This window comes from Cottoperca gobio, unplaced genomic scaffold (assembly GCF_900634415.1).
Source record: "Cottoperca gobio unplaced genomic scaffold, fCotGob3.1 fCotGob3_487arrow_ctg1, whole genome shotgun sequence".
Classification (NCBI taxonomy): domain Eukaryota; kingdom Metazoa; phylum Chordata; class Actinopteri; order Perciformes; family Bovichtidae; genus Cottoperca; species Cottoperca gobio.
Genome location: NW_021167036.1, coordinates 315,240 through 339,436, shown reverse-complemented (window position 1 = coordinate 339,436; position 24,197 = coordinate 315,240). Strand labels below are relative to the sequence as shown.

The 24,197-nt window shown below is 40.3% G+C and overlaps 3 protein-coding genes across 3 annotated transcripts; 2 read left to right on the top strand and 1 right to left on the bottom strand.

Annotated features, from left to right (window-relative positions):
- Nucleotides 1-224: 224 nt before the first annotated feature.
- LOC115006116 (tudor domain-containing protein 6-like) lies at nt 225-8,042 on the top strand. Its single transcript, XM_029428181.1, has 4 exons — nt 225-363; nt 1,592-6,651; nt 6,878-6,941; nt 7,116-8,042. The coding sequence occupies exons 2-3, from the start codon at nt 1,617-1,619 to the stop codon at nt 6,898-6,900; spliced, it is 5,058 nt and encodes a 1,685-aa protein (XP_029284041.1). The 5' UTR covers nt 225-363; nt 1,592-1,616; the 3' UTR covers nt 6,901-6,941; nt 7,116-8,042.
- An 883-nt stretch (nt 8,043-8,925) lies between these two features.
- On the top strand, nt 8,926-12,398 carry ankrd66 (ankyrin repeat domain 66). Its single transcript, XM_029428183.1, has 3 exons — nt 8,926-9,157; nt 11,254-11,482; nt 11,703-12,398. Exons 1-3 carry the CDS (start codon nt 9,019-9,021, stop codon nt 11,857-11,859), a joined length of 525 nt encoding a protein of 174 aa, XP_029284043.1. The 5' UTR covers nt 8,926-9,018; the 3' UTR covers nt 11,860-12,398.
- On the bottom strand, nt 12,389-23,061 carry adgrf3a (adhesion G protein-coupled receptor F3a). The gene is made up of 15 exons (XM_029428182.1): nt 22,963-23,061; nt 22,731-22,785; nt 22,642-22,654; nt 22,273-22,404; nt 22,054-22,185; nt 21,616-21,722; nt 21,322-21,380; nt 21,109-21,233; nt 20,586-20,801; nt 18,985-19,212; nt 18,751-18,897; nt 15,643-15,757; nt 15,342-15,420; nt 14,695-14,874; nt 12,389-14,227 (listed from the first exon to the last, which is right to left on the bottom strand). Exons 1-15 carry the CDS (start codon nt 22,998-23,000, stop codon nt 12,821-12,823), a joined length of 3,033 nt encoding a protein of 1,010 aa, XP_029284042.1. The 5' UTR covers nt 23,001-23,061; the 3' UTR covers nt 12,389-12,820.
- Nucleotides 23,062-24,197: the final 1,136 nt, after the last annotated feature.

The following is a 24,197-nucleotide window of genomic DNA, read 5'->3' as shown; positions in this document are numbered from 1 at the left end:
CGCGGGGTTGTATCAGGTAGAACAGCAGTGTTTCTGAAACACTTCCTGGTCGCTGCAGACAGTTGTTGCTTCACTTCAAACACGGAACCGACAGCGTGTCGCGTGATTGGCTGCAGGCGCCTGCGCGTGCGCGCGCCAATACAAACTGTGCGTGTTATTTAGTTTTTTAATAATAATGTCACGTATTAAAATGTCATAATACTAACACGTTTAACGTATTACAATCTGTCCGCTTGATATGTTGCATGTATTTTATTATTCTAATAATAATGTGAAGCCTTTAAAACCCACGCGAGGGCCTGCGAGTGCCCCCCCCCCCCTCCTCTGGAGAGGAATGATGATAAATCGCCTGCAACAAACACGGTGAGGAAATGTGATGAATAATTTAACAAACTGGTAAAAGTTAGTTCATGAGAGTTTTAGTTTTAGATGAAGCGCGTGCGGATGTTCGTTGATTTAGAGAAGAGCACGAGGAGCTGATCTACAGCTATCAGAGTGGATTCACAGACACGTGCTATTTGTTTTTAAGATTATTTAAGTGAATTGTACAAATTAACGTGTTAGATTGTGTGACGACGCGTACTACAGAAAATAAAAACTGAAAACAAAACGATCAAAACATTTTAATATAAAATCAGACAAAATATTACACAAAAACAAAAAGAATCACAATTCCATTTCCAAAATAAATCAAATAGAATAAACACCAGGGGTAACATTACAAATCAGAAATAAAAAAGGTTTTTAATTTACTTTTAAATAACATCCAGAGGCAGTGAGTTCAACAGAATCACTTTAATGAGTCAGATATATTATAAAGAAGTGATCTAGTGATAAATAATCACAGCGCAGTTTAAGAGTCAGACTGAACTCTCACATTCAAACACCGGGAGGCCGTCCAGTAATACATCCATGGTTTTAATGGAGATGCGGCCGCCTCTTTTTTAATAAGCGGAGGTTATAAAGAAGCCGGATGGTCACTGATTGCAGAAGAAAACTGCATTAAAGGAAGTTTAATCACAACAGAAAGACACATAATGAGATGTTATTATAACACATTGCCTCATTATGAGGAGAACATCTTGGTGAGAAGTAGAACTTCATCCTTCCCTCCTCGCTGCGCTCTCCAGGGAGTCCAAGCAGCAAGACCAGTTGACTTATTTGAGTTAATTAGCCTGACTTGACATCACTCTTACTGCGATGTGACTATTGCACATACGCACATCACAATGTCCATACTGTTAGCCGTGAGAGATTTTGGACAAAGCATATGTTGCCAATTTATTAGGTACACGTAGCTAAAAGAAAACTGCTCTGACGGGTGTAGTTGTGTTTTTAGGAAGAGCTGTGTCACTTCCACCTATTTCTTTTTGGGATTTGGACGTCTCTTGTGACATTATTGCGGCCACATGGACCAAAAGCAGTTACTGTTCAAGCAGATAAAGTGACCAGATGGTAACTGAACTGTCCTGGATGATCTTAAAATTGGTGATGTTGTCTTTAAGTGCTTTGTACTAATGGTTAAAGCACCTCTTTTTCTTTAACATTGAAGAATTGTATTATTTCAAATGTATTTTCTTGTATTTTGCAGGAGTATTTGACTTCTGTGCTTCACAATGTGTTCAATTCCCGGCCTTCCAACGCCAGGAACAGATGTCCCTGTTCTCATCACGAGGGTCAACCTAAACCACAACTGTGGTCTCGTGGAGTTATGGGTTAACATGGACAATGGGAGGAAGCATGTTTATGAGCAGATGAGAGAGGAAATTCAGAATCCTGTAAGGAAGTTTGATGGATCAGAAGGGAAACCCGCGGATCTCTGTCTGGTGTGCATCAGTGACGCCTGGCACAGAGCTCGGATTGTATCCATTCAAAGTGAAACTTGCAATGTTTTTCTAATCGACCAGGGACAACCCCATATCACCACAAGTGAAGCTTTAGCATGGGGCCAGAGTGACAGTTTCCTCCTTCCCCCTGAATCTGAATCTTGCATACTTGCAAATGTCCTCTCCCTTGACAGTAACTGGCCTGAAAAAGCCACAAAGTTTTTGGTCTCTCTGCCTGGCAAGAAGTTTATGGGACTGGTTCAACATGTGCTGACGCCAGACAGGACCCTTCTACTTGACATACCAATGGTTACGAATCCCATGTGTATGTTTGGAGTTGCAAAGAAGATGCCAGTAGATGAGTTTAAATGCTTTGTACAGAAATGCCTCGAGGCCGACCGCATTACACAGGAACGAAATCTGAATGCTGGTTGCCAACTTGAGAAGCATGACCAATACCTTAACCCAGAACTGTTAACGGATACTTTTGAAAATGTTGAAGTGACAGAGGTAACTAATCCACACAACATTTTTTGCAAACTCCTTATTTTTTCTAAGGCAGTGAAGATATTATCAGAACAGATCCAGCAGCACTATGAAGAGAGCTCAGATATAGGAGATACATGGCCTTTGAACTGCGGGGATCCATGTGCTGCAAGAGGGATAAACGGCAGATGGTATCGCTCGCTACTAAAGCGAACTCCAACTAGTGATGGTGCTGTAGAAGTCTTCCATGTGGATGAAGGAACGATTGAATCAGTCCCAATTGGAGACATCAGACCTCTGCATCGAACATTTCTGAGGTTGCCAGTTTTCACGTATCCCTGTTCTTTTGAAGGTGTAAAAGATAACGGCACAGACTGGACTACAGACCAGACTGATTACTTGAAATCAGTGCTCCTGAACCAGACATTTGTGGCAAAATTTAACCACCACAATATACCTCAAGGTATCTATCCCGTCATTCTCTATGCAGATAATTATGCACACATAAACAATAGTTTCATAGAGATGACGGAACATTTTTTACCCTCCAAGACTGAACAAGATTCAAATGTCCAGAATGAGCACACATCATTTCTCAGTTCACTTGATGACAAACTTTGCATCGATTTACAGAACAATGTAAATGTTGGAGGTATACTGGAGGAAACTTTGCCCCGCACCAAGAACCTAGCAGTCAATGATGGGGCAGATGATTTACCCACATCTGGCACGGATGATACTCATGTCAAAGAGAGCGAAGAACATCCAGACCCTCTAATACAGATCAATGAGCCTCTTTCTACAGGTTTCCCCGCTGAGGTACAAAATGCTTGCGATGACGATGGGTTTACTGTAGGAAGTAGCGTTAATGTAAAAGTATCTTTCATTGAAAGTCTTCAGAAGTTCTGGTGTCAAAAAACTGGTGACTCTCTTGGACTCCTGATGCAAGACCTGCAAAACCACTATGCGTCCGCCCACCCTCAGCCACTTGTTGAGTCCATCTGTGTCGCCCGAAATCCAGACAATAACATGTGGTACAGAGCAAAGATCATGGCAAGTCATGAATCCCCTGTTGTAGATGTGAGATTCATAGACTATGGTCAAACTGAAAAGGTCCCTCTGCGAGATGTGTGCCCTATTGATCCAGCTTTTTTACGGCTGAATGCGCAGGCATTTCAGTGTTGCTTTTTCAATCGCAAGAATTCCTCTAATTCCGCTGCCATCACTTGGACTGATGCTGCAGAGTCTCAGAAGCTTGTGGATGTAGGTACTTTGTCCAACATTGGGTTGAAATGCACTGTAAAAGCTGTAACATCTGATGAGGAAGGTCTCCTGCTATACGTGGTAGATATTGAAACACCATCTGACAGTGCAGGCAATCTTCTTCTGACTCAGGAATATGCACAGGATGAAGCTCACATGCAAAATACTCCACAGGTCCTATCAGATAAATACAATTACTCCACACATAATATTGAGGCGGATGGAAAAGAGAAAGTGTGGATAACGTCTTCAGAAAATGTCAATCGATTCTACTGCCAACTGGACAGGAATTTCCATCGGTTTGTCAAAGTGATGGAAAATGTTAAACAACTAATTTGCCAGCCACAGTGCACAGATCACCCACTTGAACGTAATAGCATTTGCTTTGCTAGGTACACTGATAATGAGTGGTATAGAGGTCAAGTAGAAGAACTGTCTCCAAAACTTAAACTGCACTTTGTGGATTATGGTGAAACCCTTGCAGTGAATGAATGTGATATTTGTCCCTTTCCCACTGGAGAAAGTTTGGCCAGGTCTTTACCTGTGCAGGCTATTCCACTAGGACTGTGTGATGTCCCTGCAGAAGTGCCACAGGAAGTCAACCAGTGGTTTGCAGATCATGCTATTGGCCAACGTTTGACCATTTTAGTGGTAGCAAAAGGGGAAAAGGGGAAGCTAATCGTTGAACTGTTTGATGGATCTCTGAATGTAAATGCGAAAGTCAGAGAGATGTTATCGGAGATGATACAACAAGAGATGACTGGTCTCGTTCAGCAGGCTGACCAGTCGCTCTCCAACACCTCAGAACATGCCAGTGTGCCAAATGAGGACTGTTTAACGCAAGTATTACCGAAGATGACGGAACAAAAAGAAGTCCATAGCAGCAATGGAACATGTGCAAGTTCACAATGCATCACTATTGTCTCTGCACTAGAGGCTGAACATGAAAAGACTTTGGATGAAGGAAGAAAACCAACTTCGGATGTCATTTTTACGGACAAAGACATAGAAGTATGCCACAGTGACTCGGAAATGACTACAATTTCCCTTCCTTCTTTCCCTGAGGAAAATGTAAACGTCTGCATGTACAAGTGGCCAAACATTTATCAAAACAAGACAGTGGAGGTATATGCATCCTGCATTGTTGGACCACATTACTTCTGGTGTCAGTCCTCCAACACAGAAGACCTGAACATAGTGTCCAGGCTTGCTCAGGAAGCAGGACGGGCTCAACAGGACATGACGTTCCCTGAGACTATTGGTCCTGGCAGTCCATGCCTTGCTCTGTTTTCCAGTGACGAACAGTGGTATCGAGCTCAAGTAATTCACAGAGTTGACGATGCATTCAATGTCATGTTTATTGACTATGGAAACGAGTCTGACGTTGACATAAAAAATGTGAGATCACTGCCTCAGAGTCTGCTGGAGAAGGCTCCTCAGGCCTTTCTGTGCTCTTTGAATGGGTTTGATAAGTCCAGTGGCTCCTGGGATGATGACATTCACGATGACTTCTACAATCTATTGGTTGATAAACCACTCGGAGTGACGGTATTAAACATGGACGGCCATTCAGAGGCTGCAGTTCCTCAGTATGCAGTGGAAGTTGAGTGTGAGGGAGCGGTTGTAAATGCAGTAATTCAGAAATACTGGAAACCAGTTGCCAAAGAACGTGTTTCAATTGAACACCCTGACACAGAAATGTCCCTCCAAGATTGTCAAACTGAGTCAAATCTGACACATCTTAATGTTTCCAAAGAGAATATAAATACTTGCATGTACAAGGAGCCAAGCATCTCCAAAAACGAGAAGGAGGAGGTCTATGCTTCTTGTATTGTGCACCCCCATTTCTTCTGGTGTCAGTCCTCCAACACAGAGGAGCTCAACATAGTGTCCAGGCTTGCTCAGGAAGCAGGACAGGCTCAACAGGACATGACGTTCCCCGAGACTCTTGGTCCTGGCAGTCCATGCCTTGCTCTGTTTTCCAGTGACGAACAGTGGTATCGAGCTCAAGTAATTCACAGAGTTGACGATACATTCAATGTCATGTTTATTGACTATGGAAACGAGTCTGACGTTGACATCAAGAACTTGAGATCACTGCCTCAGAGTTTGCTGGAGAAGGCTCCTCAGGCCTTTCTGTGCTCTTTGAATGGGTTTGATAAGTCCAGTGGCTCATGGGATGATGACATTCACGATGACTTCTACAATCTATTGGTTGATAAACCACTCGGAGTGACTGTATTAAACATGGACGGCCATTCAGAGGCTGCAGTTCCTCAGTATGCAGTGGAAGTTGAGTGTGAGGGAGCGATTGTAAATGCAGTAATTCAGAAATACTGGAAACCAGTTGCCAAAGAACGTGTTTCAATTGAACACCCTGAAACAGAAATGTCCCTCAAAGATTGTCAAACTGAGTCCAATCTGATGCATCTTAATGTTTCCAAAGAGAATGTAAATACTTGCATGTACAAGGAGCCAAGCATCTCCAAAAACGAGAAGGAGGAAGTCTATGCATCTTGTATTGTGCACCCCCATTTCTTCTGGTGTCAGTCCTCCAACACAGAGGAGCTCAACATAGTGTCCAGGCTTGCTCAGGAAGCAGGACAGGCTCAACAGGACATGACGTTCCCTGAGACTCTTGGTCCTGGCAGTCCATGCCTTGCTCTGTTTTCCAGTGATGAACAGTGGTATCGAGCTCAAGTAATTGACAGAGTTGACGATACATTCAATGTTGTGTTTATCGACTATGGAAATGAGTCTGACATTGACGTCAAGAACTTGAGATCACTGCCTCAGAGTCTGCTGGAGAAGGCTCCTCAGGCCTTTCTGTGCTCTTTGAATGGGTTTGATAAGTCCAGTGGCTCCTGGGATGATGACATTCACGATGACTTCTACAATCTATTGGTTGATAAACCACTCGGAGTGACAGTGTTAAACATAGACGGCCATTCAGAGGCTGCAGTTCCTCAGTATGCAGTGGAAGTTGAGTGCGAGGGAGAAGTTGTGAATATACTGATGGAGAAATATTGGAAAGGGCTGGATACAGACCATGCCTTGGAAGAACGTTTGGGATCAGGTTAGTAGATTTAACTGGGTGTCACTTTTTAAACCTAAGGGCGCTTTCACAAGCCATAGTCCATTTGGCTAGTCTGGTTTCCCAGTGCACAAATTAAAGTACGAAGGACCTGCATCAGAGTTTAGTTAAAACTGACTAAATGTTAGCTTGTCAAGCGCCCTTTGAAAAGTCTTGTTGCTAATTTAGATTTGTTTTTAATGAATGTAATTTTACCTTTCATCTTTAGTGGGCCAGGATGATGCTTTATAAGTGTCGGGCTTTAAAGTCATCAAAAAGCCGTTGAATGAATGGTAGGACTTGTTTTTGTCATTCAAATTTGTCTTCTACAAGGGCAATTTAATATGTAATGAGGATTCTCTCGTGATAAAAACGAACACCTGATTGGTTAATCATTGATATTCAGACATGAAAGCACTTTTAAATGTAATGTTTTCAATTTGTAATCTAATCTGTGTTGGTTTCAGCTCCGGACCCAGATGAAGGCCCACGAGGAATCCAAGTTGGGACAGATCTGTCTTGACTCTGAAATTATATGAAGCTTGTCATATGGTTGTGTCAATAAACATACAGTTGCATGGATGAATAAGAATAATCATGAATATATGATGTATACACATTTTCAAAAGGGCTGTTTTGCAGGCTTTGTTAGTTTGCAAATCTTTTCAAAAGGCCAAGGAATAATGTTCTTGCATCTTGTTCTTCAGCATTTACTCTGTTGAGTTTTACAGTCACAGTTTTTATTTTATGTTGAGAGTGATACAATTTTGGTTTCCATAATGATACTGGAGCTCATAAGGATGGTTCAGATGTTTTGAAGTTTGGTTGTATGAGGTATTTATTCATAGTCAGTGTATCACCTACTTTCAAAACACAGGAGCAAAGCAATGTTCTCCTGTAGAATGGACAGCAGCAAAACATATTTTAGCCACATAAAACAATCTATATCAGTTATAGTGTATGCTATATTCAGAATATTTTCACTACTTGACTTTGTCGTGAGACAGTCTGTTTCCGACGGGAAACTGAAGCCGATATCTATGCTCTAGCCAGTGCTACCAAACTCCATTGACAAAAACAGTATTTTACCTCGTAGAACACTTAGTTTGTTTTTGTTATTGTGTGACTTTGGTGAATGTGAACTAACCAAAGTCACACAATAACACTAACTAACTAAACGATCAAGGCAGCAGTAGACCAGCAACCCCCTTGTTCTGAGAGGTAAAATGTCTGTTTTTGTGAATTGAGTCTGGTGACTTTGAAGAAGTCTCAAAGGGCTGTCCGACAGCAAGGTAAAGTGGTAAAAATATTCTTTATATACCATACACTGTATGCGTAATCTGATCATTATTTTTTTGTCTAAAATACGTAGGTTCCTGCTTCCTGTCTTTATCTACAAACTGCATCTACTGCAGGCGATACACTGACTCTCTCATTCAACCTCACTTTAATCAAACAAACGATCCCTTCTACATCTGCAGTTCTGGTGTTTTCATCAAGAAAAATGTTGACTGTATTGGGTAGTTATATTTTCTTTATAAGAAAATATAGCCTGAAAGTATTGATATGAACTATTTTCTTGAAATGGAATAAGAATTTGGATAAATAAACTTCATTAACATAATATTATAATAAATAAAAAGAACAGTAATTTTTAAGAGTTCACTGTAAAGTTGTTTAGTGTTTATAGGTCTGAGAGTCCAGTGAAACAATCCAGTGAAAATGTAACTTTTATTTTTGCATTTATGAATGTAAAATTGACCATATAGTCTATTATCGTATATTTATCGTGTTTAAATGTTATTTTTACACTCAATTTTGATTAATCTTACACAATAATCTTTAATTTGAGTACAAAAAGTAACTGGATGTTAAAATATATGCGTTGTGGATTCTGGTTCATCATTGCAAATATTTTTATTAATATTTTAACAATTTGGGTAAACAGTCTATACATTTGTTGGATATACGTTGTGTAAAATGATTGATAATATAGAATTTATATGGCCATGCCATGAAAATCTGTACAAAAATGTCCCAAAAGCTTACTGTAGGAGTAATTGGAGGCTTTTATGTATTTTTTCTTTAGGATGTGCGCAGTCAGTGTCCGCCATGTTGGCTAACGTTAGCTTAACGGTTGTCTAGCTTGAATTCTTCACTCACAGACTTTTAAAAGCTAACATAATTCTTCTTCCGTGATCATAAATTGTGTTTTATAATCCTATAAATGTAACATCTTCAGTGTGTGGTGTGTGTATAAAGAAACACAGCCTGTCTACAGCAGGTGGCAGCATTCACCGCTAGCTGCTCAGGCTAGCACCCGGCGCCATCTTGTGTTGGTCGACTGTTGCTGGGCAACCGCAGGACGCCATGACAGCGCTGCACCAGGCGGCAGCCGCCGGAGACGTCCAGCAGGTCGAGGACATTCTGAGGCAGAGCGGCTGCAATGCCAACCAGAGAGACCTGGACTGGAGCCGCAAGACGCCTCTCCACTGGGCAGCAGCCACAGGTAGCTCCTGACACACCTGCGGGGCTTAGATAGGGTTGTACACCTGTCGACATTTACATAATGCTCCGTGGACTGACGGTCCCGGGAGGGGGGAGGGGGGGTAAAGTACTCTGTTTACCTCTAAACCTGTTAGTTTTGTATTATTATATTATTTATCTCCTTAATTTTTATTTTATTTTCTATTAGTATCGTCTCCTCACAATCATTTTTTAATTTGATTCCTCACATAAAAAAACTGTTTTACTTATTACTGTATTAAACATATAGTTTGTAAGTATACGTATTTACAACATGAGTCAATAAATAAATTGTTTTTTTAAGTACTCTGTTACAAGTAAAAGTCCTGCTTGTTATTGTTTTTACATTCTTACCAAAGTAAAAGTACTCATGCATATTAATAATGATTATTAATGTACTGTACTAATCACTTTAAATACTGCTGGGTTGCTTTACCTGTAATAATATATAATCATATTATTAAATGTGGTTTAAAATTTGGATGTCAAGTTGTTTGAGAAAGTGAAGCAGAAACGCTGATCCATATAACTGGACCTCTTGTACTGATAATAATATAATAATAATAATAATAATAAGCTTTATTTGTATAGCACCTTTCATACAAGAATTGCAGCCCAAAGTGCTTCACAGCAAAAACATAACAATTAGTACAAGGACAGAATAAGAGCATTTACAGAACAATAATCACAGTGTTGATGTACATGAGTCTGAAGTACCATTATAAAAATAATCAAAATAGTATGAAATAGCAGATAAAATAGCAGAATTAAAATAGTATAAAATAACATTGGCACACCAGTTTTTTAAATGTTTTAAACTATCAGGGCCATATTTTGAAAGTATGAGATCAACAATGGGCCCCTGTGGCCCTTCAACTGGTTTACTCCCTTTGCTACCCATTCCTGGTCGTCTTTGTCAAACTCTTTATTGACCCTTGTATTTACGTTTACAGCATCGACCTCTTTATTGACCTTTTAACGTATAAAACACAGACATCTCCGTGAGTCCAGATTCTTTTTGGCAAAATGTTGGTTAAAGCCCGCTTCATAAACAAACCCGTTTGTTAAGTTTTATGAAACCTATCGGTTAAAGCCAGTTTTTCTCCAATATATTCTTTAATCTTTCACTTTTCCACTAATTGTGTAAAGAACATCCATCCATCCATCATCTACCGCTTATCCGGTACATGTAACACATTTATCAGAGAAAACTTCCTCTTGTTCCCGTGGTAACACCGTCTATTTGATCTCAAGTTTTTCAAAAATACACACTCTGAAAATGTATCCTAGTTACCTTTACACATTCAATGTTAAACCAGTAATAATTCACCATTAAGTAAAGAGATCTAAAATATCACCATTAAAAGGCTAAAGTAAAGAGATATAAAATATCACCATTAAAAGGCTAAAGTAAAGAGATATATAATATCACCATTAAAAGGCTAAAGTAAAGAGATATAAAATATCACCATTAAAAGGCTAAAGTAAAGAGATATAAAATGTCACCATTAAAAGGCTAAAGTAAAGAGATATAAAATATCACCATTAAAAGGCTAAAGTAAAGAGATATAAAATATCACTATTAAAAGGCTAAAGTAAAGAGATATAAAATATCACCATTAAAAGGCTAAAGTAAAGAGATATAAAATATCACTATTAAAAGGCTAAAGTAAAGAGATATAAAATATCACCATTAAAAGGCTAAAGTAAAGAGATATAAAATATCACTATTAAAAGGCTAAAGTAAAGAGATATAAAATATCACCATTAAAAGGCTAAAGTAAAGAGATATAAAATATCACCATTAAAAGGCTAAAGTAAAGAGATATAAAATATCACTATTAAAAGGCTAAAGTAAAGAGATATGTCTTCAGTTTACTTTTGAAGATACTGAGTGAGCTTGCCTCCCTAATGTCTGCAGGTAAAGTGTTCCATAGCTTTGGTGCATAATTGCTAAAGGCTGCATCCCCAATTTTCTTTTGGAAGTTTCTGGGAACATTTAATAAACCAGTAGTGGATGATCGTAATGTTCTTGGGGGCACATATGATGGAGGTTCTGAAAGGCCCAAGTCTCCACAGGTCACACGGAGACGGTCAGGATGCTGCTGCAGCACGGAGCCAGGCCGTGTCTGAGGACAGAGCACGGATGGACTCCGGCCCACAGCGCTGCCGAGTCTGGCCGACTGGCCGTGCTGCGGCTGCTGCACTCCCTGCATGCCCCGATGGACCAGCAGGACTGCTGCGGAGACACACCAGCACGGATAGCCCAAATATACGGACACCATGACTGCGCTCGATTCATTAAGAAGTATACAATGAAGCTAAATGTTTAATGAGTTACAACAAACCCGTGAGGACATGAGTCTGTGCTATTTATCTTCCAGAACGTCTTCTGTCAGACGAGTAAAGAAAACATCCAAACATTCAGTTTGTTTTACTAACTTTGTGTTTGTGAAAGCGTGTAGTACAAAGATCCTTGTGGTGATGTGAGTCATGAAGTCATGTTGACCCTGTCGTTAACGTTGCAGAGCAGAGGTGGAGGGCCAGGCGTTCCGTGTGATGGCGGCTCAGAGAGGGATCTCATTGGATGACACAGACGAGGAGTGGGCAGCACAAGGCGAGGAGCATGAGGAAGAGGAGGACGAGGAGCAAGAGGAGATTTCTAAGGGCAACAATCAGACGTAGCTGAACTTTCCTTCTGTGGCATTTCTGAGCTTCAGAATCAGAATCATAATAATCACAATGTTAAAACTCAAAACACTGAAATCTCTTCACATTCAGTTCAGAAACATATTTTATTGCATCACAGATGGAACACGACGTCGTGTGAAGACGGACATGCTCACAAGCTTCTGGGAGAAACGTAATTCAGCATAACAAATGTTTAATAAAGATAAAAACTAATAAACAATCTTAAATAAATCATAAATCATGAATAAAGGATAAATAAAAACACGTAATATACAGTAGTACGTATACATGAATATGTAACTGAATGTAAAGCAACAGGGATGAGATGTTCACACGCAGCTCATGAAGCTTCGAACTGTAGTTTCATGAAGTGAAATGTAGTTTTTATGGGATGTATTGAGACGATCCTCTTTCAGGTGGAGTCTAACTTTGTGGTGTCGCTGGTCCACACTGGCGCCTGCGAGCAGGAGGAGCAGAGTTACAAACAGTCAGGGGCATCATGGGTTTCCTGTTTCGCAGCTCACTTACACGTTTCTTCAGACGAGTCAGAAGAGCGTCCCGGGTCTGTGAAAATAAAACCTTTTCATTAATGCTATACTGCGTCACGTTTCTAATTACACATCTCACTTCTTTAAAACAACTTGTGTTGTGTCTGATAACTCACATGAAGCTTTGTGCAGCCGATAACAGATGTCTTTATTATAATAGAAGTTATAGTTTCACGACTTTAAGAATATGTAACGCTGATACTCGTTGACTGAAGTCAGACTTTGCATGCAGGACTTTACTAGTAACAGAGTATTTCTACTGCAGTGAATGATCTGAATACTGGTGAAGACGTATAAGATGCTTTAAATATGTATATAAATGTAAGTGCGTTATGATTTAAGTTGCTTAAGAAGAAACATCTTACCGGTTTCTCCAGCACGCATGTTGTGAACAAAATGAACAAACCCTAAAAACAAAGTGACGAAAGGTTACTGAGCCGGACAGACAGCGGGACGTCCACCTGCGGGTCATACTGTACCTGGAACGCGTTCAGCAGGGTGAACACGTAGTTGACCAACAAAGCTATGGCTCCGGACGTGAGGTCCAGCAGCATCACGGCGAAGCCGAAGATCCAAGTCACGCCGAAGATTGGCGTCAGAAGAATAACGGACCTCATGACGGTTATGGCCACCTTGGCGTCCTTCTTGTTAGAGCTTTCTGTATTCTTCCGGTGATCCAAAAGCTTCATGATCACCACCATCATGGAGAACACGTTGACGCAGATGATGATGCCGACGGGGACGACAAACGTGTGGATGGAACCCGCCATGAGTCCAGAGTAGAGCAGCCAGCAGGTCTCTCTGGAGAAGTACTCGCCTTCAGCTCCGGCTTTATAGAACAGAAAGGTGATGACGACGATCAGCAGAGGACACATGTAGCCCAGGAACAACGACAGCCTCAAGTAGGTCTTCTTGCTGGCGCTGTGCATGGGGAAGATGGTTTGATGGAGCAGCATGTTGCTCAGACACCACATCCAGAAGAACATGGACAGGTAGCAGAAGTGCTTCAGCACCGCAAAGATCCGGCACCACATCTCTGAAACGTGACTTGGACTAGAAGATGCTAAGAAACAGAGATCTGCAACGAGCAGACACAGAGAGACGTTGATGTGGGCGGTGTGGCGCAGATACAAAGTGTTCGTCTTCACGACGGCGCTCCAGACCATCAGCTCTATCGTGAGGCTGATGACGAGAGATATGACGGACACGGAGAGTCCGACGTACGTGACCTCGGTGAGCCCTATGATGTGCACCGGGTACCTCGACATGAGGATGGCGAAGGAGGACAAATGTTTGCAGATACAAAGCCCCTCATCAGAAGAACCTTGCCACTCGCAGCCGTCTCCGGACCAGTCCTGGCTGCTGTTGTCCCACGCCACGCACTTCATCTGCACGTTGCGAGGCCTCGGCTTGAGCAGCGGAAAGTGGATTCTAACCTCGACTGCGGCCCGCTGTTTGCTCTCAGTCGTCGTCGACACCACGATGCTGTTGGGCTTGAACGTCTCATCCTTGCTGGGCAAATAGTTCTCCAGTTCTTTAAAGCCCGCTGTCTTCACGCTGCCGGGGTCCGGACTATCCACGGTGACGGTGACGTTGAACACCGTGTTGTTACAATGTGACTTCTGCGTGCAAATAGATGTGGCAACCTCTATGTTTTTCTTTTTAGGGACATTTGTTACGTTTGTTAAATAAATCAGATGCTCAACAGAACTCAGATATCTCTCAGCCAATGACACGCTGTCTTCGTCCGCCGTCGTCGTCCATGATTCGGGAAGAGACTTTTCCAGCAAATTGCTGGATGAATCCAGAAAATCCTGGAAAAAGAAGAAGCGCGTTTAAAAGTGCCAATAGAAATATATATATATATACTGTATGTTATATATTTATATATGTTTATATTATATATATATATCTATATATATAATAGAAATATATATTATATTAACATATATATATAAATACATAATAGAAATATATATAATAGAAATATATATATATACTGTATATTATATATTTATATATGTTTATATTATATATATATAATATAAATATATATATATATATACTGTATATTATATATTTATATACGTTTATATTATATATATATATTATATATATATATATAATATATATAGAAATATATATAGAAATATATATATATATACTGTATAATATATAATATGTAATTTTTCTATAGATTTCTTTTGTTAAGGATAAATGTGTAGAAACTCTGAAACCCAATAATAACATATAAAAAATTAAATGAAAGTGTAATACTTACATTTGCTGTTGTTTCATTGTTTATGTAATTTAGCTTGTGACTCAGACTCATGAAGACTTGAACAGATGCGTTCATGTTGGGGAAAGTGTTGATAGACTGCAAGTCATTAGTGACGCTTTCCAGCTGGGAAAACACGCCGGCAGCATTTTCATCCATCAAGCCGAGTCCGTTGTCAACCATCTGGAACAACACGATGGACACGCGTGTCAACATGTAAACAGTGACCACCAGGAAGCTTCTCATGCATAACATGCACGACATGCATAACATGCACGACATGCACAACATACATGCACGACATGCACAACATACATGCACGACATGCATAACATACATGCACGACATGCATAACATGCACGACATGCATAACATACATGCACAACATGCATAACATACATGCACAACATGCATAACATACATGCATATATATAAAATATATATATGCAATATATTCACATTAAAACATAATAAATGAAATCCTAACAAACTAGATCAACTATATTGTAAAGTAAGTGATCTGCTACGACCACATGTATTAAAGTATATTAAACCTCAGCGCTCAGTGGAAAGCTGCGCTGCTTTGTATTTATACCTCATCACGTGAGATATGTTCTGCAGTCCGGACTAACATCATTTAATAATCTTACGTTTGCAGTCTGCAGCACAAGGTCCAAGTCACGGTTCACACACGCTGACACCTCGGGCCCCCATGTTCCCTGTGTGGCGCTGGAACAAGCAAGTGATCCACAGAAAACTAACGATTAACAAATATGATTATCAATCAATCCAATAACTCATAAGCAAAAGGTCTTCTGTGATAGTAAGTGAATATCTTTGCTTATTGACAAAACTATTGTGAAGTTTCAACAAACAGTTCATCAGGAAATAATCAGCAGATTATTTGCTAATAATAATAATAATAATAATAGTAATAAGTTGCAGCCACACCTCAGCTTGCAGTCCCTTCGTCTTTGTCCAGCCGCCTCTGTGCATTTCAACACGGCTGTAAATCCAGCTTTAGTTTCTCCCCAGTCGCCGTCAGCTGCACAGAAACTATAATTTCCTGTTTGAAGAAGAAAAGTTACGTTTTTATTCATCATTTAATAAGTTAACCAAAAGAAATAATATGTTTGTGATCTGTGAAAGTGAAATGTTGCTGTAGCATGTGAAGAGTCGTAGTAACATATCTTTGATTTTACATTGTGTTATATTTCTTATACAAAGACTAAAAACAAGGAAACATGCAGACATGCAGACAATATGATCCACGAACACAACACATTAACTTCAGGACGAGGAAACGTAATATATTTCTATTTTACACATCGTGTCGCTTTGTATCTTCAGTGTCATGTGTGCACATTACATACACTGCACATATGTTCTATATAACTTTATATTCTTTATTGTATTATGTATAATATACTCATTCATGCCTCGAGCGACTGTATAAACTACAGATGGATCAACAAAGCCTTCAGTGACCACATCCGATCTACACATTTTCATATTTAGCTAAACTTGAGGTTGTTTGTCTTCAACCAACCCGTCGACGTTCTGTCACAACGACAGCACCACTTCTAGAGTTAAGGCCAAAACCGGGTCTTGTGACCTTTGACCTTTGACCACCAACATCTCCCCAGATCACCCTGGACCAACCTTTGACCATCCGAATCTTTAAAGAATTTAAATTTAATTTAAAATTTAAAGAAATTCCCTCGCTGGACGTGCTGAAGGTCCTGAAATATCTTCAAAGTTTAAATCAGACATTACGTGATATCAGGACGAATGAGCGAGTCTCGTCTTTGTTCAGTTTTTATGTTTTATTTTCCCGATATGTTCCCACACGATGACCCGCGGCACCGGTCGGAGGTGGTCGTACGTGGCTGTGATCCACATTTTAGAAGAACGTTTTTATAAAGCTGAATATTCCACTTGATGTAACGTCTCGTTCGTCCGTTTCTTTTGCCGGAGTAACGATATTATTTTCTCCTGGTTGAAAGGTTTATTAAGGTCTTTAAAGTCTTTAGTCTCCGGTGGAACCAGCTTCCAGTTTGTGTTCGGGAGGCAGACACACTCTCCACATTTAAGAGCAGGCTAAAGACTTTCCTTTTTGATAAAGCTTATAGTTAGGGCTGGCTCAGGTTTGCCCTGGATCAGCCCCTAGTTATGCTGCTATAGGCTTAGACTGCCGGGGGACACCTCCCTGCTCTCTTCCTCTCTCCTCCCCTCCCTCTCTTCTTCTCCCTCTCTATCTGTATGCATTTATGTAAATGTATGTTACTAACTCATCATCCGGGGCATCATCTCCAGAGTGTCTGTCTCTCATGTGGCAGGTTGCCACTGATAAAGTTTACGTCAGGATCAGGAATCGTGGCTGCGCCTGCTGCCCTGGTCCTGCTGGACACCGGGAAGCCTTATTGACATTTTCCTGGATTCATCCAAACTTTCTGTTTTTCAACACAACTTCTGTCAAATGTTGTATTTATACTATGTTGTTTATCCTGTACACACGACTTCTATTGCACGTCTGTCCGTCCTGGGAGAGGGATCCCTCCTCAGTCTCTCCCTGAGGTTTCTTCTATGTTCCCCCTTTAATTATGGGGTTTCTTTTAGGAAGTTTTTCCTTGTGCGAAGCGAGGGTCTGAGGACAGAGGGTCTAAGGACAGAGGGTCTAAAGACAGAGGGTCTGAGGACAGAAGGTCTGAGGACAGAGGGTCTAAGGACAGAGGGTCTGAGGACATAGGGTCTGAGGACAGAGGGTGTAAGGACAGAGGGTCTAAGGACAGAGGGTCTGAGGACAGAGGGTCTAAGGACAGAGGGTGTAAGGACAGAGGGTCTGAGGACAGAGGGTCTGAGGACAGAGGGTTTAAGGACACAGGGTCTGAGGACAGAGGGTCTAAGGACAGAGGGTCTGAGGACATAGGGTCTGAGGACAGAGGGTCTGAGGACAGAGGGTCTAATGACAGAGGGTCTGAGGACAGAGGGTCTAAGGACAGAGGGTCTAAAGACAGATGGTCTAAGGACAGAGAGTCTGAGGACATAGGGTCTGAGGACAGAGGGTCTGAGGACATAGGGTCTGAGGACAGAGGGTCTAAGGACAGAGGGTCTGAGGACATAGGGTCTGAGGACAGAGGGTCTGAGGACATAGGGTCTAAGGACAGAAGGTCTGAGGACAGAGGGTCTAAGGACAGAGGGTCTGAGGACAGAGGGTCTGAGGACAGAGGGTGTAAGGACAGAGGGTCTAAGGACAGAGGGTGTAAGGACAGAGGGTGTAAGGACAGAGGGTCTAAAGACAGATGGTCTAAGGACAGAGGGTCTGAGGACAGAGGGTCTGAGGACAAAGGGTCTAAGGACAGAGGGTCTGAGGACATAGGGTCTGAGGACAGAGGGTCTGAGGACATAGGGTCTAAGGACAGAAGGTCTGAGGACAGAGGGTCTAAGGACAGAGGGTCTGAGGACAGAGGGTCTGAGGACAGAGGGTCTGAGGACATAGGGTCTAAGGACAGAAAGTCTGAGGACAGAGGGTCTAAGGACAGAAGGTCTGAGGACAGAGGGTCTAAGAACAGAAGGTCTGAGGACAGAGGGTCTGAGGACAGAGGGTCTAAGGACAGAGGGTCTAAGGACAGAGGGTCTGAGGACATAGGGTCTGAGGACAGAGGGTCTAAGGACATAGGGTCTAAGGACAGAAGGTCTGAGGACAGAGGGTCTGAGGACAGAGGGTCTAAGGACAGAAGGTCTAAGAACAGAGGGTCTGAGGACATAGGGTCTGAGGACAGAGGGTCTGAGGACAGAGGGTCTAAGGACAGAGGGTGTAAGGACAGAGGGTCTGAGGACAGAGGGTCTGAGGACAGAGGGTCTAAGGACAGAAGGTCTGAGGACAGAGGGTCTGAGGACAGAGGGTCTGAGGACAGAGGGTCTAAGGACAGAGGGTTTGCAGAGTCCATGATTGTAGTTTACATACACAAAGTATTCAAAGCTTTATTTTAATTCACTATTTAGTGACAGTTTGGACACTAAATAATTTAACGATAATAAAGATAAAGTGAAATGTACCATAGATGACGTTGACGTCAGTCGATGCCGCTCTCGTTTTATTGCACCTGTTCCTGAAGGTGCACGTCATCCGAGGCGTCTTCAAGGGTTTTGTGCAGCTAACAATTGCTTCAACTGCAAAACCATATTCAGTTTGTTCCGACGCACCTACTGAGATCACACGCAGCACTTTGAGTGTCCGTTTGCACGAAGACACTTTGGAGAGAATGAGCAGGAACAGGAACATGAACTCACCATGAAAGACGTCTTCGTGTGTCCACGAGACAACATATTGTTCAGAGCTGTTTCCTGTCTCACATCGGACTCTCACCAGCTGAAGGTCTGAACTTTGTTTGCAGCGTGGAAATGCAGGTTCTGTGGTGATGAGGATGTCGGGCAGCAGCGCCAGGTCCAGAACAAAACTGGCTTTGTGGGAAATGTTGATGGAGTCAAACTGTTGATGATAGGTGCATGAATACTCTCCTGAGAAAGAGAAGAGATACAAGCAGGATCATTCAAAGGGCTGATACTGCAGGAGACACACCAGCAGTGAAACACAGAAGACGTGTGGAAGATAAGAAACGGGGAATCAATGCTTTGGTCATTTGTTATGTGGGAGACATAAACATGTTTTAATGCTGCTCAGTCTAAAGACTTTAATCTATTCATCTTCCAGAACTCGTGTTCTTCAGACGAGAGGAAACATGAGAACATGAGAGTGTGTGTTGTAACTGTGTGTGTAGATGTAAACTCTCCACAGCTACATTACATAACGCCTCATGTACATATTAAACACTTGTAATATAAACTGTGTTGATGTGAGTCATGAAGTGGGGAAGCTTCATGATATCTGTTAGTTACATGTTTGACCCTGTTCACCTGTAGTGTGTACAACATGTATGACCCTGTTCACCTGTAGTGTGTACAACATGTATGACCCTGTTCACCTGTAGTGTGTACAACATGTATGACTCTGTTCACCTGTAGTGTGTACAACATGTATGACCCTGTTCACCTGTAGTGTGTACAACATGTATGACCCTGTTCACCTGTAGTGTGTACAACATGTATGACTCTGTTCACCTGTAGTGTGTACAACATGTATGACCCTGTTCACCTGTAGTGTGTACAACATGTATGACCCTGTTCACCTGTAGTGTGTACAACATGTATGACCCTGTTCACCTGTAGTGTGTACAACATGTATGACCCTGTTCACCTGTAGTGTGTACAACATGTATGACTCTGTTCACCTGTAGTGTGTACAACATGTATGACTCTGTTCACCTGTAGTGTGTACAACATGTATGACTCTGTTCACCTGTAGTGTGTACAACATGTATGACTCTGTTCACCTGTAGTGTGTACAACATGTATGACTCTGTTCACCTGTAGTGTGTACAACATGTATGACTCTGTTCACCTGTAGTGTGTACAACATGTATGACTCTGTTCACCTGTAGTGTGTACAACATGTATGACCCTGTTCACCTGTAGTGTGTACAACATGTATGACTCTGTTCACCTGTAGTGTGTACAACATGTATGACCCTGTTCACCTGTAGTGTGTACAACATGTATGACTCTGTTCACCTGTAGTGTGTACAACATGTATGAATGTTACAATACATATCTTTAAAGGAGCTTTTCTCTAAAGGAGCTTTTTCTCACACTCTTCAGCAGAAGTCTCCACTTCAGCAGCACTTACATACACCAAACTTTCCACTTTCATTCCTCTCTATATTCTGAAGCTTTGTGCAGAGGGCTTTGTTCACTCATCTTTTGTTTTTGTAGTGTAAGTAAAGTACTTACTGTACGTGTACGTGTTGACTCTGAGAATAAAGTGTGAAACAAACCTTCCCAGAGTTTAGAAAGGACTGTGAGTGTGACCCTGGTCTCCTGTGGTTCAGTTACCACTATCGCCTCTGTGCCGTTATATATCTCTATTACTCTGTTGTTACTTCTCAGCTGCCACACTGGTGGTGCGTTCAGGGTCTCCCGTAACGTGCACTTGAGGGTGTGCTTCTCGTTGCACACAGGGCTTTGAGACAGAAGGCTTAACTGGACAACACCTGCAGAAAATCAGAGTGGAGTCAGTCTGGAGTCCAGGTGTGTCTGAAGGGAGAGTAGCTTTTGTTTAAACATATTCCCTCTCTAATATCTATTTTATACTGCCATGAAAACATCTTCAAACATCTGGATTCATAAAGGTGTAAACAGGGTCGGCAGGATGCAGCACAGGCCGAGGGACAACTAGTTCAACTTTAGCGCTTTATGATACACGCTTTATTATCACTCCGTTAACGTTGTAAGGAAGATGATCTGGCTTCTAGTTCTTCCAGGTTGAAATGAATGTGCTGTTCCGTCAGGTATGATTACCTGTAGTCTCCAGAGACAGTGACGCTGACAGACTGCTGCTCAGATTCTCTGATCTTTTTATCAAATCTTGCTGGTTGATGCTTTGAACAAAGTTCAATTCAAAGTCAGCGATGACGCTTCCGACCCTTCAATGAAGACAAAGCAGATTTCAGTCACACACCAAAAACAAAACAAGTTACAGGAATTATTTGATTTGGTAAACAAAGAAAGTACCTGTATTTTATAATCGTTAGGGTGTTAAATCCTGGCAAAGTGCTGTACACGGTTCTCATCTGCAAAGCAACAACTCAGTCACACATATATATATATATATATATAATATATATATATATATATAATATATATATATATATATATATATATATATATATATATATATATATATATATATATATATTATATATATAATATATAATATATAATATATATATATATTATACATAAGATAAGTTTCATGATATCTGTGAGTGTCTCACCTGCTGTTTATTCACACATTTGAACTTTTACCTGTTTTAACAGTTTGTTGTTACACTCCTGGAATTTGTTTGAGTCTTTTAGTTTCAGACAGTTGTGATGCCCCCCCCCGTTCAGAAAAAGGGATCCATTTATAGAGACTGTGAAGAAAGAAAGGCTTGTTACACACACATTACATTACAGTTCATTTAGCTGACACTTTTGTCCAAAGCGACGTACAAAAAGTTCAAACAATCCTGGAGATACAACTCCGAACAGCAAGAATCTTGTAAGTAATAGTAATAATCAAATAGCCAGTTTGAAGTGCTGCATAAGTGCAACATACAGAAACAGTAGAATACAAATTCAACTATTAAGCCCCGGCATGGAGTCTGACCCGGGTGACGAATACTTCCACACTTCCACACACACACACACACACACACACACACACACACACACACACACACACACACACACACACACACACACCTGTGGTGTTAGAAACACAGGTGTGTGTGTTGTTGCCGGGGAAGGTGCACGTGTTCTCCTGACAGACCGTCTCGCTCCACCTGAAGCCCGGCGTGCAGCTGCACTCGGCGCCGTCCGGGACGCTCTGACACGCTGAGGACAGAGGTCAGAGTTCAACTCGGAGATTCATTGTAAACGAGCAGAATGTGCAGTATTTATAATATTACAGGAAATCATTACTCGTTGTCGTTTGAAGGTTGTCGACCTTCAGGTGTGTGTTGCTCACAAAGGTCTCGCTCAGTGTCTCAGTTATGTTTGCGATTGCACTTTCCTCTATTATCAGTTTGACATAATACATTTGTGTTGAATTGTCTGAAATATGCAAAACAGAAAGACATCGATTTGAATGCAAATGTTCAAACACGTCATAGAGAGACACGCCAGGTAAAAACATGTTGCATGCTGGTTAATTTAGAGAGTTTAGACTTGTAATATAAACAATAATTGTGTTGATGTGAGTAATGAAGTGGGGAAGTGTCATGTTCACCTGCTGTGTCTCCCTTTAACAACACAAAGCTCATTTTGAAACTTAAATAAAATAAGTTTTACCTTCTCCATTCGCCTGTAAGTCAAAAGGAAATCATTAAATTTAATGTGATTCAATGTTTGAATTTGAAATGTAATGTGTAAAGTTATACCTGCCAGACGTTTGGTCCCAGGAGGAAGAGAAGTATAAAGGTCCACATCATGTTCCTGCAGATAGTCAGAGATAGTCGTAGAGCCAATAAAGTGATGTCATAAAATGTGAACGTAATTTAATAAAAGACAATAAAGTAATAAACATTTGGACTGATTATTATTTTGACGGTTATTGTTATAATGTATACAAATATTATTTTTTCTCTGAAATGCAAAGTGTGTAATACTTACAGTATCATGTTTGCAGATGTTATCCAGCAAAGATGCATTAAACTAAAATGTAATAATAATAATAAGCTTTATTTGTATAGCATCTTTCATACAGTCTATTTGATCTCAGGTTTTTCAAAAATACACACTCTGAAATGTATATCAGTTACCTTTACACATTCAATGTTAAACCAGGTATAGCAAATATTAATGAAATCATTTAAATGAATTTAAAGTGGCACCATTAAAAGGCTAAAGTAAAGAGATATAAAATATCACTATTAAAAGGCTAAAGTAAAGAGATATAAAATATCACCATTAAAAGGCTAAAGTAAGGAGATATAAAATATCACCATTAAAAGGCTAAAGTAAGGAGATATAAAATATCACCATTAAAAGGCTAAAGTAAGGAGATATAAAATATCACCATTAAAAGGCTAAAGTAAAGAGATATAAAATATCACCATTAAAAGGCTAAAGTAAGGAGATATAAAATATCACCATTAAAAGGCTAAAGTAAGGAGATATAAAATATCACTATTAAAAGGCTAAAGTAAAAAGATATAAAATATCACTATTAAAAGGCTAAAGTAAAGAGATATAAAATATCACTATTAAAAGGCTAAAGTAAAGAGATATAAAATATCACCATTAACAGGCTAAAGTAAAAAGATATAAAATATCACTATTAAAAGGCTAAAGTAAAGAGATATAAAATATCACCATTAAAAGGCTAAAGTAAGGAGATATAAAATATCACCATTAAAAGGCTAAAGTAAGGAGATATAAAATATCACCATTAAAAGGCTAAAGTAAAGAGATATAAAATATCACCATTAAAAGGCTAAAGTAAGGAGATATAAAATATCACCATTAAAAGGCTAAAGTAAGGAGATATAAAATATCACTATTAAAAGGCTAAAGTAAAAAGATATAAAATATCACTATTAAAAGGCTAAAGTAAAGAGATATAAAATATCACTATTAAAAGGCTAAAGTAAAGAGATATAAAATATCACCATTAACAGGCTAAAGTAAAAAGATATAAAATATCACTATTAAAAGGCTAAAGTAAAGAGATATGAAATATCACCATTAACAGGCTAAAGTAAAGAGATATGTTTTTAGCTTACTTTTGAATACTTACTTAAAAAATAAAGATACATTTTCAGGAGATTAACAACCTCCATCTTTAAAAACGTCTTAAAATGAAGTGTCGTCATCTTTTTTACTTTCAGCAAGTTCACACAATTACT

Bases quoted from the DNA above. Each gene is read 5' to 3' on its own strand.
- ankrd66 (XM_029428183.1), top strand. From the start codon at position 9,019: ATGACAGCGCTGCACCAGGCGGCAGCCGCCGGAGACGTCCAGCAGGTC. The intron at 9,158-11,253 runs GTAGCTCCTGAC...AAGTCTCCACAG, and splicing joins CCACTGGGCAGCAGCCACAG to GTCACACGGAGACGGTCAGG. The intron at 11,483-11,702 runs GTATACAATGAA...TTAACGTTGCAG, and splicing joins TGCGCTCGATTCATTAAGAA to AGCAGAGGTGGAGGGCCAGG.
- LOC115006116 (XM_029428181.1), top strand. From the start codon at position 1,617: ATGTGTTCAATTCCCGGCCTTCCAACGCCAGGAACAGATGTCCCTGTT. The intron at 6,652-6,877 runs GTTAGTAGATTT...TTTCATCTTTAG, and splicing joins GGAAGAACGTTTGGGATCAG to TGGGCCAGGATGATGCTTTA.
- adgrf3a (XM_029428182.1), bottom strand. From the start codon at position 23,000: ATGCATCTTTGCTGGATAACATCTGCAAACATGATACT. The intron at 21,723-22,053 runs GTGTGTGTGTGT...CTTTCTTCACAG, and splicing joins CTGTGTTTCTAACACCACAG to TCTCTATAAATGGATCCCTT. The intron at 19,213-20,585 runs GTTTGTTTCACA...TCTCTTTCTCAG, and splicing joins CCTTTCTAAACTCTGGGAAG to GAGAGTATTCATGCACCTAT.